Source organism: Watersipora subatra, chromosome 10, assembly GCF_963576615.1.
Source record: "Watersipora subatra chromosome 10, tzWatSuba1.1, whole genome shotgun sequence".
Lineage (NCBI taxonomy): Eukaryota > Metazoa > Bryozoa > Gymnolaemata > Cheilostomatida > Watersiporidae > Watersipora > Watersipora subatra.
The window spans coordinates 2,750,500-2,768,531 of record NC_088717.1 but is presented as its reverse complement, the minus strand read 5'-3'; the positions used below and the strand labels follow the sequence as shown (position 1 = coordinate 2,768,531).

General features: G+C 36.2%; 1 protein-coding gene across 2 annotated transcripts; it reads right to left on the bottom strand.

Moving 5' to 3' along the window:
• Window positions 1-1,675: 1,675 nt before the first annotated feature.
• LOC137406278 (torsin-1A-like) lies at window positions 1,676-16,721 on the bottom strand. 2 transcript variants are annotated; one of them, XM_068092820.1, is made up of 6 exons: window positions 16,619-16,721; window positions 10,292-10,496; window positions 9,075-9,337; window positions 3,848-4,023; window positions 3,590-3,714; window positions 1,676-2,202 (listed from the first exon to the last, which is right to left on the bottom strand). In XM_068092820.1, the coding sequence occupies exons 2-6, from the start codon at window positions 10,485-10,487 to the stop codon at window positions 1,934-1,936; spliced, it is 1,029 nt and encodes a 342-aa protein (XP_067948921.1). In that variant the 5' UTR covers window positions 10,488-10,496; window positions 16,619-16,721; the 3' UTR covers window positions 1,676-1,933. The 2 variants fall into 2 exon arrangements, with proteins under 2 accessions (XP_067948921.1, XP_067948920.1); XM_068092819.1 differs by having other exon boundaries at window positions 16,571-16,712.
• Window positions 16,722-18,032: the final 1,311 nt, after the last annotated feature.

Genomic DNA, 18,032 nt, shown 5'->3' with positions numbered 1-18,032 from the left:
ACTAACTATTGCTTTAATAGCTGGCTAACCACTGACATTATGTAGAGTTTTTAGTCACACCACCCCTCAGTTTTGTCAGTGGTCTGATACTCTGCCACAGCAATGTATGGTTTGCATTTATCTCCCTCCAACTTGGTTAGACTTTCTAGCTTCGTGTTTACTAATAGGTATGTATTTCAACAAGTTAGTTAGTACTCTTCCTACTAGTACACTGCTCTCAGTAGTTGTTCCTCCATAAATCTGTCTTACCTGATAAAGTTATATGTACTAGTATGCTGGTAGTCCTGTGGGCCGTTAAAGATCGCCAAGTGTAATAAGTATGTCCACAGTTATTCCTCAATACGGCAAAGTGGTTGAGTAGCTCAGTTGGTAGTGTACCGGCTGGTAAGCCGGATATCTGAGTTTGATAAAACGTAGATTTGAAACCTGAACTAAAATAAATAGGCACAGCCTTTAGTTTCTAGAGAACAAATATTTAAACAGCTGGAGTGAATAATTGATCTCTTCAGTGTTCTCTGATCAAACATTCACTTTTTATATTAGTCACTTTTTGTTATTTCTCAATCGTTAATCAACTGCTTCTAGTTACAGTTTGTGCCCTTTGTGATCTTTATACCCAATTGAAGCTAAACAAAATAATGAGTACATTGTACTATGAATGGAGAAATATTAGATTCCACAATTAACCTTAGAGCCCTTGGGTCAAACCAACAAGTAGACCTGAGAAAGCAAATCTTTATTATGGACAGTTTTAGCATGAGTTAACTGATTGTATCTTTTGAACCATCCGCTAATATTGCTCTAAAATAAACTCTACTGGACATACTTTTGTTTACTTACAGACTCATGCATGTACATGCTGTCAAACTCCTATTATGTCTACTAGTACACAGGCAGTCTCGTGCGTCATGAAAGTGTGGCAGATGTAATATGTCCACAATAATTCCATACTATGGCAATGTGGCCACTTGGCATGGTGGTCAGTGAGCCTGTCTGCGGAGCAGGTGTCTCTGCGTTCAATACCAGTGTGAAGTGGTTCTTTTTTAATGCTATTGTGGCGTTGGACAGACAGACAAGCGTGGCTCTTATTATAGTAAATATTTGCTTTTTGGCATTTTTCCAGCAGGCTAGTTCACCAACTATAGTTATTTTTCACTCTACATAGTCTCGTACAGGCTTTTGCCGAGGTTGATTCAACTTGACACAGTGATTACTTGTATGATTGAAGAGAAGGATGAGTACCCAAGGTAAGTATCCACAAGCGATCTGGTACGACAGCATACTCTGCCTACAACTGGTTTCTATTATTCACCAATTAGGTTAGATTTTGACATTTAATGGGTGTCGCATCGTCACTCCTACAATTCTCTAAATTGTCTCTCTAAATGCTCCTTTTTCTCTCTATTATCGCAAATCATGTTCAAACTGTCGTGTTTAAATATAAACAGAACATTCTAACTGCAAGATAATAATCAGGCTTATTCCGATCACAGTTGAGAGACTTCCGAGAAGGCCATTTTTATTATTCTATTATTATTAATTATTTTATTATTTATATTATTTTTATTTTATTTATTATTATTTTTATTCAAATTTTGAACATCTTTGTGCTCAATAATTTTTTGTCTTACACATTCTTTTAGCAAAACGATAATTAAAATATAGATGAATCAGCAGAAGAATATCAAGAAATATTATGAACAGTTTGAGGGCTGCATTCAAACCATTAAAAATTGGGTAAGAAAATAACATAGAAACAGAAAATCGTACAAAAAGTATGCCCATCCTATAGGCCAGTGAAAAATTGAGATTTAGGGATCACCACTCTATATAACCAGAGAGACTTCTATAGGTAGAAGCTTGTGGACTATACATCCAAAGTCTCAGATGTCTATTATGATTGGTGTTTGTCTTCAGCTCTTTTCTCTTCGACTCAGGGATAGCCTTCCTCCTCCATAACCAGATCAATCTTAGCGTGTACACGCTTACATCCTGAAATGGAATACAGTTCCACACCTTCTGGTGTAAAAGATAACTGGCTTATTATTTTTTCTCTCAGCCCATCACTCTTCTGAGAACTAACATTTCTGTTTTCAAGTTCATCGTTGACGCATTGTCGAACATGTCTCTTCTCGAGTGGGAGGAATGGTATGTAGTGGCTGACGAGGTTGGATGTTATTAAACTGGAAACCTTGAGACCACCTGTGAATAGATGTCAATCACTTAAAAACCTGTTTTGGAAACATGTCTCAATTTCTGTCGTCTCTAGTAAAGGACCATCATGCTTCATTGAACTGGACATCTCTGATTTTTACCTAAAGTGGTATTCTTGGTTTAGATAATTGTTTAACCTATCTTTAATGAACAGAAAAATTAAGCGATGATTTCTATGCCAATTATTTAGTTTGTGATAAAAATATTTTGATGTAGAAAAAAAGTTCCAATGTTATATGATGGTATATAAAAAACTTTAGGCTTTTCAAAGCCATCCCTCTTTCTAAAACATTTGAGCAAGACAAAGCTCACCATCAGAAAGAAATTGCAATAGAGATACAATGCCATTATACAACTTCTAACAAAAAAATTCCTTGTTTATATTTCAAGATCTCAAGATATTATTTAAAATTCATTTGACACATAGTGCGAATTATATGTCATAAACCCTTTGACTATCCATCAAAAGAATTGTTTACTCTAACTAATATTTTACCAATAGATAAGTTATATACGTTAAAGCTGCTGCTAAGGGGTCATACTGTATTTCATTCATCTGGAAATGGGGGACCACCACACTCTTATAGCACTCGTCACTCTCTTCTAAATCTTCATATTCCCTTATTTACATCTAGTGCTGGGCAAAAAACTATTCAATATCAAACAGCCTTTTGTTGGAATAACCTACCAGACAAATGGAAAAAAATTTTAATTTAAAAAACAAGTAAAATGCTATCTCCTGTCTCTCTGATTGGGGTGGGCTGAGGCCCGCCTTTGTTCCGCTGCTGATGGCTGTTTTTTGGGGCTTGCGCAACATTAGCTGGGCTACAGTGCACCTATGGCTCCATCATCATTACCTCATGCTCAGGCTGAGTGAATTTTGCTATAGTTTTTTATTTTCTCATTAATTGGTATTTAACATGATATATTTACTAATATGCAGTTTATTTTTCTGTATAGTTTCTGTTGATGAAAATAAACACACACACACACGCACGCACACACACCACACACACAAACACACACACAAACACACCACACACACACACACCACACATACACACACCACACACACACACACCACACACATGCACACCCACACGCACGCACGCACGCACGCACACACACATACACACATACACACACATGTAGCCGTAAAAACCTCATACATGATATATAGATTTCTACCAGTGTCATCTCTTTGTGTCATCTCATTTTGTATGATTTTTTCTGGCAGCAACTCATCGCAAGCCCCCTAAGACAGTTGTTAGTATGATCACTATCTGCTAATCATATCACCTTTTTACAGTTGACGATTTTAAATGGCACAATTCTAATTTGTGTAAAAGCACCTTGAAACGTCCTGCAAACTTACCCTTGGTGTTGTATGCTTCTGTCCATAACATTTTTTCCATATCTTTCACTTCTAAGTCATCACGTTTTCCCCCAGATTGATAGTGATTGTATGTCGCATCATACAGCGTCTCTCCTCCAGCATTCCTAATAAGAACCACAGCTATTTGGACAACATGCTAGATGACATTACATGAAATGTTTGACAATCAGTAAACAAGAAGGTTAAAAATATAAAAAGCCCAACGGAAATCAAGACCAACAAGATAAAGAGACATACCCAAGGAACAAAAATATTGATGATCTGTAATCAATGCCTTGAACAGAGTCATAGTGATCAAGAAAGGGTTTTAATGTGTCCAATACTCCATCTGGCATTTTCTCCACTTCATCAAAGATGAAAAGCTGACGAGGGCAGGAAGAGACGTTGCCCTCTACCCAATGTTGAATCTGATCCTGGTAAATTAATTTGCCAACATCAGATTGATCAGGAGTGTAGTGATTTTTATCAAAGTGTCAAGTCTGTGTAACAGGTTGATTGATGAGATGAACTTTTAAGATTAAGTGGAGGTTGTATTGCGTAATGTTCAACCAAGTCATAAGAAAATAAAGTTAACTTGGAATACCCAAAATTAATACAATTATCAGCAAATCAGCTAGCTCTCTCATATAGCTATGAAAATTTTTAGCTATATAACATAATAGTAAATGTACTAATTATAAAAAAATTGAAAAATTCAATTTTCCCCCGAATAGAAAACTGCATCATCAACAACAGTTATGGATAAAAGTATCAGCCACCCAACCACTCGTAACCCAAGCATTGAGGACGATTCAAAACCTGAGATGTTCTGCAAGTGGAAGCAAGTGAACTGTCTGGTGTTTCTGGTGAATGGTTTGGAACTGCTGTTTCACCAAGTGATTGTGTTGATCCCAAGTGAGTGAGTATCTGAGGGTAAGTTTGGTAAAACAGATAATGAGCCTCTGTTTCTACGAACTGCACTAGTGTCAGTATTAATTACAAGGAATCTGCTGGGTAGGTTTTCTGTTTTCCGTACCAGGTTTTTCGAGATAACGTATGTAGACTTGATCTCCGACGTTCAATTTGGGTAGTTCCTTAGCATTGTGAAAATTGTCAAAAGTGCGTTTCATTTTGATTTTATAGTGATATTCTCTTCCAGCGATGAGGTCATAATCTGAAGTGTAGGCAAGTAGAGTGTTCGGATCTGTTGATAAATCAATCTGAAGTCGTCTGCCCATCACCATCTCAGCTGGAGCATGTTCGCTGTGTATATGTGTGTTGCAGTAAGAGAAGAAATGTGGTCTAGTTGCTTTTTTGATGAGATTCATTACAGTTTGTACACACATCTCCACTTCACCATTTGCTTGAGGGTATCATTTGAAGAAAGCTGGTGAGAGCTTCTGAGGCAACACTTTACAGCAAACTCCTTAAATTTCTGGCTAGCATAACACAGTCCATTTTCTGATATCACTGCTTCTGGTAACCCGTGTCTGCCGCAAATGGATCTCAGGGATTAATCGCATAACGTAAATTCCACATAACGTAGAGAATGTATATAAAGTTTTTGCTTGATACAACATAAAGGATTCCATACAGTGTAAAGTGTCAAGTCGGTGAAAGTTTTCAAATTCGAGTAGAATAACGCGAATCTTGTAGCTGGCCTTAAAATATTGATATTTCCTGCCAAACTTGAAAAAGAAAACAACGTACGTATCAGGATTATTTTACATATACTAGTATTTTGGAAATCTAGTTTACCGTTCGACATTGCCAAATTTGGCGACAAAGTACAGAATATAAGTAGCAGTGCAATTATTCATAAATACAGGTGATCCAATGGTGCAGGCATTTGAGTGTCGATATACCAGGCTGAATATCATGAGTTTAAGTTTTGTCGAAAGTTATTTATGTCCTAACATCGAGCTCCGACGACAAACAATCAGACAGATATCAATCCCAATACGTAAGGTTATATTTTTGTTTTACTTTATTTAAGACATACAATATTTTACAACACTTTTCCTTCTGCAGAATAGACAATGCCGTCTAGAAAAATGAAACGAACCGATGAAAATTGACATTGAAGGTGTACGCTCAGTCATCTGACAGATGACTGAGCCATCCGTGGTCAATGAAATTTATTTCCTGTCGCAGAGTTTTCCTCCTGTTGCTTGAAGTTAAGTTCGGCCAGGCAATATTCACATGCAGGTAGTGTTGAGATTGTAGATAAAGGGGCTACCTCTATCCTTTTGGCAAGTCGTCTATCTTCAGCATCTGGCTTGGATAGGGGTTGTCGGGACAAAAAGGTCAGCTATGTTGTTTTCCTTGCCAGGTATGTGTTCCAGTGAATGCATATTTTAGTGTTCAGAGCCTTTGTCTTTAAATTCTAATTGTGAGGTCATTGACAGCATTAAAGGTGAATACAAGTATGAGTGGTTTGTGGTCAGTTTCAAGTGTCACGTCTGGATGTCCTAAAATGTACATTTCAAACTTGGAACGTGTCCACGCTATTCCTAACGCTTCTAGCTCAATAGGTGACCATCTAGATGCCGTGTCGGTAAGACTTCTTGACTTAGATGCAACAAGTCGATAAGATCCATCAGACTGTGTTTGAAATAGTACATTTCCTAGTCCTATATTTGAAGCGTCACTCACTATAACAAATTGTTTTGTAACATCATACCATTCTCGACAGAAGGTTTTAAAGAATACAGTTTTAATGTATTTTGCGGCTTGGGTCAAGTTGGTATCCTATGTTCATTTTTTCTAACCAAATAATGCATGTAATGGTTTGGTTATGTCAGAAATCTTAGAAGAGAATCTACCCAATTCCTTCACGGATCCGAGAAATGACTAACTCTTTGAGACATGTAGGGTCAGGTAACTCCAAAATGTCCCATATACAATTTATATCTAGATTTAGGCCTTGCTCGCTGATATATAGTCCCAAGAATTTCACAGAGGTTTGCATACGATTCATACGAATTTCATATGGTTTAGAGTCATTCCCGCTTCTCTGAAACATTTCAGCATTTTGCATGTTCTTTCATCTAATTTTTCCTCGCTGTTGATGCTGAACGCTAGAATATCTGCCATGTGGCACACTACACCATCTAGTCCCTCCAAAATGTCACACATGCACCATTGAAATATATCACCTGCGCTGACTAAACTAAAGGGAACTCAATTATAGCAAACATGTTTGCATAGAGTGAAGAATGTAATTAACAATCGGAAGTTGTCATTTAATGGTATCTGATAATATCCTGAGTTCGTGACTAATTTGTCATGAATTTCAAAATCCGATATTTTAGCTAGGTTTTTTTTATAGAACTGCTAAAGTTGGTGTCTCACTGTACCGCTTTGTTGGGTTTAGTCAGATCAGCATATATGTGAATTTTAGTAGGGTCTTCTTTCGGTACTTGCGCCATACCTAAACACCAATTGATGGGAACTGTTACTTTAGATATTATACCCTTACTTTCTATATTGTCTGATTGTTGCGAATGGTAGTCGTGGTTGAGACACATCATATGGTATGTGTAATGCTGTGGGTATCACATCCTCCCTCAACTAGATTCTGCAGAGTTCAGTGACATTTATGTACCCAAACAAATTGAATTTCGGTCAACTCTGAGCTGTGCTTCAACGAAACCTCAAAAGATAAAGTTATACCGCCTGGACCGGTCAGGTTCTTATCTGACAGTTGTAGATATTTAAAATCATCTCAATGCAATTGCTACATCTGCACCGAAATCTAATTTGTTCATGAAAATATGTCGATAGCATTTCCATTCTGAACGAGTTTGTTGAATTTGGCTCTTTCAATGATAATATTGGTTCTGACACCGAAATAGTCATCAAAAGCTGCTAGTACACCATCGTGTATGTCTTCAGGAATATTCAGTGAGAGAATAATAATATCTACAGCCTGTTCTCCAAGAAAATATACTAAGGTATTCATCTGCTTCCTGTCAAAATGTTTCTTTCTTCTAGTGGAATCTCTGTATCCCAGCCATCTAGCCCTCACCTTGTCCATTTACTGGAATCTGAGAAGTCAAAACTAGCTGATGGATCAATCCTTAGTGGCTGTGCTCGTTGCTGAATTGGCACTTCAGCCATATTCTCAGAATTTCAGAGATAACAATGTCTCAGAATGATTTCAAATAATTTTTTAAGATGCTGCCCATCCTTGGGGTATAATTTTTTCGCAAGCTGCCACCACGTAACATGTTGATTGATAAGATGCACTTTTAGGATTAGGCAGAGGTTGTATTACATATGAGGTCTGATCCAAAAGTTCCCGGAATGGAGTTGTATACTCGTGCATATTTGCTCGATGGAAAAAACCCATTGCAGCGTTGACTGGGAAACACCTCTGGAGTGTTGTCACAAAATTTCAAGCTGCTATGACAACGCGTTCTCACGTGAGCCGATGATATGTCAAGGTCTGTCAGGTGCTTCTGTCGCTTTTAACAAAAGTTTATCGTCATGTCTAATAAACCAGGAAATTAGGAAAAACAAGGATATTACAACCTTTAAAATAAAGTTTTGATAATTTCTGAAAGCTTCCTTAAAATCGTTGCAAGTGTGCATCCTGAGCTCGTTTTGATCATCAGTTAGCAAGCTTGGCACGAACTTGGCTGCGACTTGTTTAAATTGTTAAAAAATCGTTTAAATTGTCAGTTAAAACTTTTTGAACAGTTCCAAAACTAAATCCAGTTTCTCCAGATATCTCTAATAGTTAAACGTCAATCTGGCATGACTAGTGACCTCACACTGTCAATTTACGAGCAGGTTCTTGCCGACGCTGGTCTGCCAAACCTCGCGTCATCTTCAGTGCTGTCGCTACCTTCACAAAAATATTTGTACCACTCAAAAATTTGTGTTTTTTTAGACCAGCATCTTCAAAAGCAATACTTAACATTTCAAATGTCTGAGTACTTGTTTTCCCTAATTTCGCACAAAATTTAATGCAAATACGCTGTTCCAATTGATTAGACATGACGATAAATTTGTTAAAAAAACAACGGAAGAACCGGACAGACCTTGACATATCGTTAGCTCACACGAGAACGCATTGTCATAGCAACCTGAATATTTGTGACAACACTCCAGAGGTGTTTCCCAGCCAAGCCTGCAATGGGTTTTTCCATCGTGCAAATATGCACGAGTATACAACATCAGACCTCGTAACCTTCAACCAAATCAAGAGAAAAATTGTGTGAACTTTGAAAACCCAAGATTAATGCAATCATCAGCAAATCAGTTAGCTTTTTCACCTAGTCATGAAAACTTTCAGCTATATAACATAACAACACAGCCCGCAGAGACAGTACCCACTAGTATCTAGACTCAATCTAGAACTTGAGCTAGCTTATAATGGGGAAAAATGTATGTTGAGTGAGCAATGCATTAATTTAGAACATGTCCAGCACACAATCAGCTTAACCTTAAACTCACTGACAGTTACAGATAGTCCTACCTTGTAATCGGCAGCCTTTTCGTGCCGTGCAAAATCTTTGGTAGCACTGAGCACATGAACGTATTTGCTTTTCATCCCTCTGTCATATAAATTCTGTGCAATTACGGACGCCACCAAGTTTTTTCCTGTGCCTGTCCAACCGTGAAAAGACAGTACTAGCGCCTTCCGCGGGGGACGACGTAGGTGAGCTCGTATTGTCTTTACAACTGAGTCTATCGCCAAATGTTGTCCATAAACTTTAGCTTCCAAGTCTTTTCTCAAGTCTGAAAATAAAAAGGTGAGGTGAAGAAAGGTCAGCAAACAAGCAATAACGTACTTCAGCTGCACAAAATACACATTCAAATGCCAATTAGATGATATTTGTCAAATTATGGTACCTACAAACAGAATGCCCAGATTGGTTGTTATAAATTGTAGTTGCCCTCCTAAAAACAAATCTTAAACATTTCCTATGGGCAATGGTAGGCTGCCTGAGAGGTTTCCAAAAGATAAAAATGTGTCCTAAAAGGCTAAACTTTTATACAAGTTCACAACAGATGCTGCTTGTTTGGTAACCGGTGTGCTGATTTCCCTTGTTGCAATGCTGCCACATGATAACTTTCATATGACAAGCGCCAGCCATTGTAAAACGCATATTGGTATGAGCTTTCTGAAATGACTAAACATATTATAAAAACTATTGGAAACAGTTCCAGCAAACAATGAGTGTTAAAAATCACAAAACCCTGATTATATTTGTAAACAAAAGTGTTTTATCAATTGATTAAACTAAAAACTCAAATTGTTGTTAAGAACCCAAAATGATCCTCCTCTACTAGGTATGTTAAATATTCATTATGTAAGATTAAAGACAAAAACAATAAATAGAAATTCATTAAAACCAGGAAAATTGTTTTATCTAGGTTAACAGTCCGTTGAAAATGTGTTAACTGAAAACTATACAGAAAACAAACCTCATGTTATGCTCGGACTACCACCAGTCCAGTGCAAAAATAAAATAACTCACAATACTATAGTATCCATCTCTCTTTTTTTGAATCACTTGGCAAAATTCTAATAAGCACATGGAAACAGATAACTATCAAAAACACTTCTCAAAGTGTGGTGCTCCTAAAAAATTAACTTCATTCTCAAATGTTAAAAAACATTTGTTGGGCAATGCGTCAAATGACAAAGAAAGCCTACTGTGATTAGAAAAATCCTCTGTTTAATCTTACTTGGCAGCTCTCTTCTTATCCATCGATCCTGACAGCACTCTTTGATGACGCAGTATATCGGTTTACCGACCAAAGTGACACCAGCAATTGTGAGAGCACTGATTCCGAGAAAGGTCGCAGTGACTGGCTCGGCATCAGTAATTCTCAGAACGGAGATAATAAGAGGCAAATAGACCAACAAACCACGTAGTTTCATCTCGGTTAACTGCAATGACAAAAACACTTTATCTCATTTTATCACGAATCCAAAAGACCAAGTACAAAGCATTACAAGTAAACATTGTAGGTAAACATTGTGGGTAAACCGGAGACATGATTATCTTAATGAAATTTTATGCTGCAAGAAAAAGCAAGATTGTATGTTACTGGCATTCTTACCAAAAGCCTTATGATCATGTTTCATTTTTAATTGCCCAAGACAGTATGCATTTTTGACCTGATTAACAACTCCTTCGGTTTAAAAAACTTTTACATGAACAGAGATTATATAATAGGTAAAAGAAAATGGGAGCAAATAATATCTTGAAAAACATCAAGCAGATAAAAGAGAATCTACAAAACTTTCGAATGAGCGAAAACCATAGCAAAAAGTGTAGCTTTTTTAAATTATTCTTAAACAAAAATGGCTAGGCCTTTCACATTCTTATTCAATATCAAACAGGTTCTCTATGTACTAGAGGTGGAACGACACACCTTGAGTATCGACCTGTCTCGTCTTGGATTGATCTGGTCTCGACCTAACTATTGCCAAACTCGAAACAGGAAATAGAACTAAAGCGCCTGTGCATGGCTGTTAAAACAGGGCTTCTCTCGGTAACAACAACTCCATACATTGTAATGGATTGTGGGCAACTGCCTTTAAAGTTATACCCGGTCCGTTACTACCTGTTGTTATTGATTATGTTGGCCACCGAGTCTAATCATGTAGTCCGGACAACGGCCCTGTTAATATACTGCAGTCCGGTTGTGTCCTTAAAACAGATACCGGGTCGAATCTAATTACCCCCTGGATAATCCGATTTAATAAATAAGACTGTTGCGAGTAAAATATCTGTATTTTATCGTATCGTGTCCAAACACCAACTGTCCTTCATAAAATTCGGGCCTCTTGTATATACTACCAATTGCGGGTAAAACTTGTCCGGACACGGAGAAATGAACTAAAAGCTTTGTCAACCATAGTAGGTGTTCCGGGTAACAATGACATTATCGTTAGCTCAATATAAGAATATATACAGTAATTCTCATAATTTCATGAGTACAATTTAAATATAATTCACATACAAAACTTAGCATAAATAAAACAATAGGAATGAAAGTGCTATCGTGTGTTCTTTTAGTTGCGGTACTTCTTTGTAGATCGACGGCTATCGGTTTCATTACATATTTTATTACAATATAAAGTAAGACCTATTCAATAGATGGTAAAAATATACGTGTACAAAGCAATATGTTTATAATAATTATTATCAATCAAGCTCAAAATTAATAGACATATATAACTTCGCTATTTTAGAACTGTTGGTGTCACCTTTGTTTACAAAAAATACATGCATATCACTATTAAAATGTTGTATTTAAATCGTTTACACCAGGAGAAAATTCAATTTAAAAAGAGGTTTATCAATTTCTTATATCAAGTGCGCTAGTCCTTGTGTAGTGAAATCATCACCAAATGCTCATTATTTTACTGTCTCGTGTCTCGAATTTATACAAGACAGTGTCTCGAGTCGAGTCTCGAACTTAAAAAACCTGTCTCGTTCCACCTCTACTATGTACAGCATGCATGTAAGACATCTAATAAAATCTGGATTACCGAATTGCATTGTTTTGGCGACTTTTAAATGACATCTTACAACTTTTAGCTTTTAAACGCCAAAATTTCACAAATTTGATTTTATCAGATTTTTAGAGTTTGTTTAGTTTGATAAGGCTTTCAAATAAAATATACCCTCAGTTGCCTCGTTTGATAGTGTATCTGGCATTGGGAGAAAATTCAGTCTGGATAAAATAATTCTTACATAGACAGAAACTTTCAAGTATCTTCAAGTTAACATTAGGGTTTTTATCTGAAACTATAACATTTACATAATGACTAATAAAAACTAATAATACTCGAAAGCTTTAAAAACCAACCTTTAACATACAAAAGTTTGAGCTATCCCAAGGTGACCCACAATACAAAAGAAATCTTATCTTTGGTGCACAAGTTGATAGCTTCAAATTGATCAAAATTAAAAGAGTATGTTTTTTTATGAATGTTAGAGAACATTTGAGCTTTTATTTTCCTTCAATAGCTTCAATTTTCCCATACTACGTGATTTACAATTCACTTATTAATGACTAGAAACAATAACTTCAAACGTGTTTGTTACAACCATCTAATCACTATCTTGGTAGTAGCTACTCTTGGATGCTCAATCTCAAGTGCAGTTTGTTTTCATAGCATTCTATAACTATTCTAGCATTCTATAACTATTCTAGCATTCTATAACTATTCTAGCATTTGGTGAGATTCATTCTTTGACCAGCAAAAGATATAACGCCGATTCGATTGATTTAAACCAGGGATGTTAAACTCAATTGTAAAAGGGGCCAAAATTCAAAACACAATCTAGGTCGCAGGCCGAACAGGATAAACATTTATTGAGCGAACTAAAACTAAAAGTCAAACATGGATAACTCGAACTTCAAGGGACCGAGCGAAAGTGTTCGAATTATCAAAGCGTTCAAATTATCAGAGCACTGTCACAAGTCCATGTATTTATTTATTTTTTAGTAGATACATGTACATATAGAAACTATAATATAAATCAAAAGCATAAATGACTTGTTTCAAATTAAATGCTTCTAATGTAAAGTTTAAAACTTTTTTATCAAAAAGTATAGATATTTTTCTATCACTTGAGATTAGTTTGTTGTTTGAGGTGATGTTATTGTCAGGACGTTTTTTAGATTAAAATTGGCAAAACTTGATCGTTGTTGAAATGCTCAGAAAAAAAGACATCTTTTTCTTTTGAGCGTTTTAACCAAGATCAATTTTGCCGATTTCTCTTGAAGTTTATGCGAAGGTCACCTAACTTTTCCATGCCTCCGAAAGGCGATCGCTAAGCGGATGTTTGGTAAAAATCAAAATTCACAAAACCTTTAGAAAAGTCGTTGACAAAAATATTTTGCCGGTGGCGGTAATAAGGACGCCTATGATTTACGAAAAGTTGAGGTTTACCTCTATGACTTGGAATAAAGTGATTTTCTTAAGCGATAACAACCGTCTCGGCAGCCGTTGGGCAAAAAACTGTTCGAGTTAACAGAGTTGATGTCGAGTTATCTATAGCAATTTATCATTATGTGGGAACGGACCAAAGAAACGGTTCGAGTTAACCATGTGTTCGAGCTATCCGTGGGCGAGTTATCCATGTTTGACTGTAAATGTTTTTGAAACATAAATATAAATAAAAACAGACAAGAACATCATTCTAAAACAAACTTCAGGTTAAATTGATCCGAGAAGTATGCAGCAAGGTAGCTGAAGCATTGCATTATGGGATTTTTAGTTCTGTGCAGTATTATGTCATCAGTGTTTCATATCGATGGGCCATCAATAACAATAATGTAGAATTTTCTTGAGGGCCAGATATGATTACAAGGTGGGCCGGATGTGGCCCGCGGGCCGTGAGTTTGACATTATTTGTGATTAAAACATTATCAAAGATTTAGAGTTCCCTTGAGTGTCAGTAGTCTTCAGTTTGGCATGTGATGCAGAGACTCGACTTTGTCAAAACCTGCAAGTGTTTGCAGGTTATCCACTACTAATATCATGCGCCCATGTTTTTTTCTGGTATTAGTGAGGCTGACAAGCTGTATTCTCATGCTAACCAAATATTATATACAAACAAGTTGGAGTGCAATTATTGCTGTATTCCTGAACTCAGATGAGAATGTCTATGGTAACACATGCCCGAATAAATTTGATATTTTACTTACTTGAGGGAGTTGTTAAACTTATTAAATAGCTAAAGGGTGGCAAGTTACCAGAACCTGGCAAAATACGTAAAGAAGACCTAATGGTTAATCCCATATTAACTGGTAACTGTCTTACAACTATATATAAAGGGTCAGCATCTGCTTCGGAACAAACCAGCTGAATGAAAGTTAGTAGATGTTAAACCACTACACAAATGAGGTGCTTCAGACTAGCCCAATAACTTCCGACCAATTTTTCTGACAAGTATCCTGTTTAAGCTCCCTGAACATTCAATTCTACGTGAGCTCAATGCTGTTCTCGATGGAATGCTGTAATGTCATCAAAGTGGATTCAATTGAGGATTATCCGGTGAAACACAACCATGTGGTACCTTTCATGGACTTTCTAAGAATGCAGACAAGGGCATTACTGCCCATGCTGTAGTACTAGATTTTGCGAAAGCATTTGACCAAGTGCCCCACAAACTGCTGATGCAAAAGTTATTTAAAGTACCAAACATGAGCAACTAAATACTTATGAGGATTAACAACTTTTTATGTAATTGGAAATTAAAAGTAGTTATTGAAGGTCAAACATCTGGCGTTCCACAAGGATCTGTTATTGTTTCTTTTTTATTTCTAGCTTACATCAATGATCTACCTACTCGTGTTCAATGTGGTATAAGTCTATTAGCAGATGACACTCCTATCTACCAAATGGTAAATAATAACACCGACAAACAGGTCTTTCAAGTAAAAATTAACTCCTTAGAATCCTGGGCTTCAACCTGGTGCCAAAACTCTGTCCTCGTCTTCAATCCAGAGCATATATGTCACCCAAGCAAATTAGACACTAGCGCAGACCACACTAGAAGTTGCGCAGGAGGAGAAATACCTTGGTGTTATCTTACAATCCAATTTAAAATTTACAATTCACATTGACAATAAAATATTAAAGATGAAGCAACAACTTGGTATGATCAAACGTACTTTGCACAATGCTCCGGAGCAAGCTAAACTACTGGCCTACACACGTCTGTGTAAACCGCATTTAGAGTGCAGCAGTTTGAGAGTTTTACAGTGCAGCTTTACTTTATAGTGCAGCAGTTTGGCACCCATGTCAACAGCATCAAGCGTACCGCATAGAAATGGTGCAAAATATAGCTGTACGATTCGTTTTTAATGTACCAACGCATAACCAACACACAACCAACAAAGGCATAACCAACGCTTGTGAAGCGCTAAATCTAGATACTTTAGCATCATGACGATACAACATTAGACACAACTTTCTGCATAGACTTTTAGCAAGGGAGAGAAATTTTTCACTTCTTATCAGCTCATACGATGAATTGATGAACAGTAAAACTGAAGGCACTACAAACGCCAGAGCTACAACTAGAGGTGACCCACCTACAGGATAGGCAGACTTCAAACTTTTATAAGTCTTTTATCAAAAACTGTAGGCGAGAATTAAAATCCAAGCTTCATATAGCAAACTGGTTGCCAAAATAGCAATAAAATTGCAAACATTGCTGGCTAAAAACTTAAAACATATGCTCAAAGTAATTTGATATTTCACTTGAGGGAGTTGTTAAACTTATTGAAGAGACAAATTGTGGCAAGTTACCAGGACCTGAAGAGATACATAAAGAGGATGTTATAGCTGATTCCATATTTCCCTTGCCGCTAGCTTGACCAATAATACCATTCACCATATAGCCTTACCTATTTTAACATTTTTATATTACACGTTGTTATCATAACTAGAAATTTGTTGTCACAGATATGCATAACTATTTTCACAGAGCTTTTATCTGTCCACTTTTGGTTTAAACAATACTCAAGCTTGCTTTTTACATATTTTATGCATTCAGATCTAACATTATTATATTAGTTAGACTATTCATTAGTTTTTTAGTTAGACTATAGTTTCTTTGAGTTGTTCTTTTTTATTTGTTTTGTTGTACCCTGCTTTTTAGTTAGTTTACTTGCTGTGGTACCTTGTAGAAAACATATTGCAAAATATGACTATTGATTACCACAATAAAGATTGCTCATATATAAGCTTTATCGCGTGCTAAGAATAGTAAGAGAGTATTTGTTGTTTTAAGGAAAATCTAAACGTTAAATGTAATAGTGCTATCGTTAAATCAGTATTTCAACTACAATTCATAAGCAATGGCATAACATAAGAACTCATAGGCCTGACACGAATACGACGTACTTTCTTATGTTATGAAGTAATTTGTTTTCAAAGCACGCGTATTGTTACCCCAAAAAGAATGCTGGATTCCGATGAATTATCTTACCAACCTAGCATGAACAGATTGTTCGTACATAAGCAGTTGTTTCTCACAAAACCTGAAAAATAAGTATAGCCTTATGTAGCAATGAATCCTGCAAAATACGTGAAATCGTATAATAATAAACTTAATAATATGATCGCGATCGGCATTTAAACATATTCTTTAACAAAAAGAAAGTAATTTGAGTCGGCCCTTATACCGTTGAGCAATAAATCGCAGTTGCGAAAGACTAAAAACGTCGGCTGACAACTCCCACAGAATGCATTTTGTTCAATTTCGTAATCGAGATTTAGACAGTTGTAATAATTATTATAGGCGATTGTAATGGGATCCTAATGTCGTACTACAAGCTAGCATATGTGATCCTGGTTTGCTGGTGCACTTATTGTAAAAAAGAGTAGGCTCATAAATTCCTAGTTTGTGTATATAGTCGCAGAGAATCACACAGAGTGCCTACTCTGTGGTTTGAAATCGACTTAAATAGGAAGTAGATGGAGTTTGAGCACAAAATACTGGCCGCTTACATAATTCCCAACTCTAAAAAGAATTAGGCGTTTAGCTCACCTGATATACAAAATCTAGAGAGTGAGGAAAGTGGCTATATATAGCTGAGGAAATGAAAAGGCTAAACGTCTTTTATAATTATGAGTTAGTGCTTATATGAGACGCATAAAACCTTTTCCACTTGCAGATCATTACATATGCATACGGTACATCTGCAGTTTCTTGACGCATAATTGATGAAAAGTTTTCTGTTGTTTCTAAAACAAAATACTAATAATTATATCTAAGCAGTTGAGTGCCTAGATAATGAATTAATATCATAGATCAGTTCAAGTGCCCTGTGCCTAGATAATGAATTAATATCATACATGTAGATCAATTCAAGTTCCTAGATAATAAGTTGATACCACGGAAATTAAGAAAGCATTTAACAAGCAATATCTAAGAAGATGAAAAGGGCTTATCACAAAGGCTTATAGTGTTTCCTCTTTATTGGTCAGGTAGGGTCCATTAAAAGTAGCTATGTGTATGCATGAAAATGCATATAAGCCATGCATCCAATAAGCCTTAGCCTCACATCTCTAAAAATATTAAAATGTTTATAAGCTATGATATTCCTAAGCTTGCTTTAAAACAAGAGCATTTGATGTAAGAGCATAAAATGTTTTATTGGGATTGTTTTTGAGTCATCAATAGATTAAACACTAAGTCGGTCATATCTACCTGAAAATGGCATAAAGATGATAACTCCAAGTTTATGGATATGCTCATAACTACTGCATAATTACTGCATGCTCATTTCTTGATAAGGTATTCTTTTAATAAATTGTTATCTATATCCCTTTAGGATATGGTTAGGGGTTTGAAAGTACTTCAAAACTACCCAAAAGTGATTGAAAATGGCTTTGTAGACACAACTACATTAGCCAATATAACATAAGATCAGATGTCATTAAAACAAACCA

Coding starts and splice junctions, on each gene's coding strand:
- LOC137406278 (XM_068092820.1), bottom strand. CDS start 10,487: ATGAAACTACGTGGTTTGTTGGTCTATTTGCCTCTTATTATCTCCGTT. Junction 9,338..10,291: donor GATAAGAAGAGAGCTGCCAA/GTAAGATTAAAC, acceptor TTTTATTTTCAG/ACTTGAGAAAAGACTTGGAA. Junction 3,715..3,847: donor TCAATATTTTTGTTCCTTGG/GTATGTCTCTTT, acceptor GGTTCTTATTAG/GAATGCTGGAGGAGAGACGC.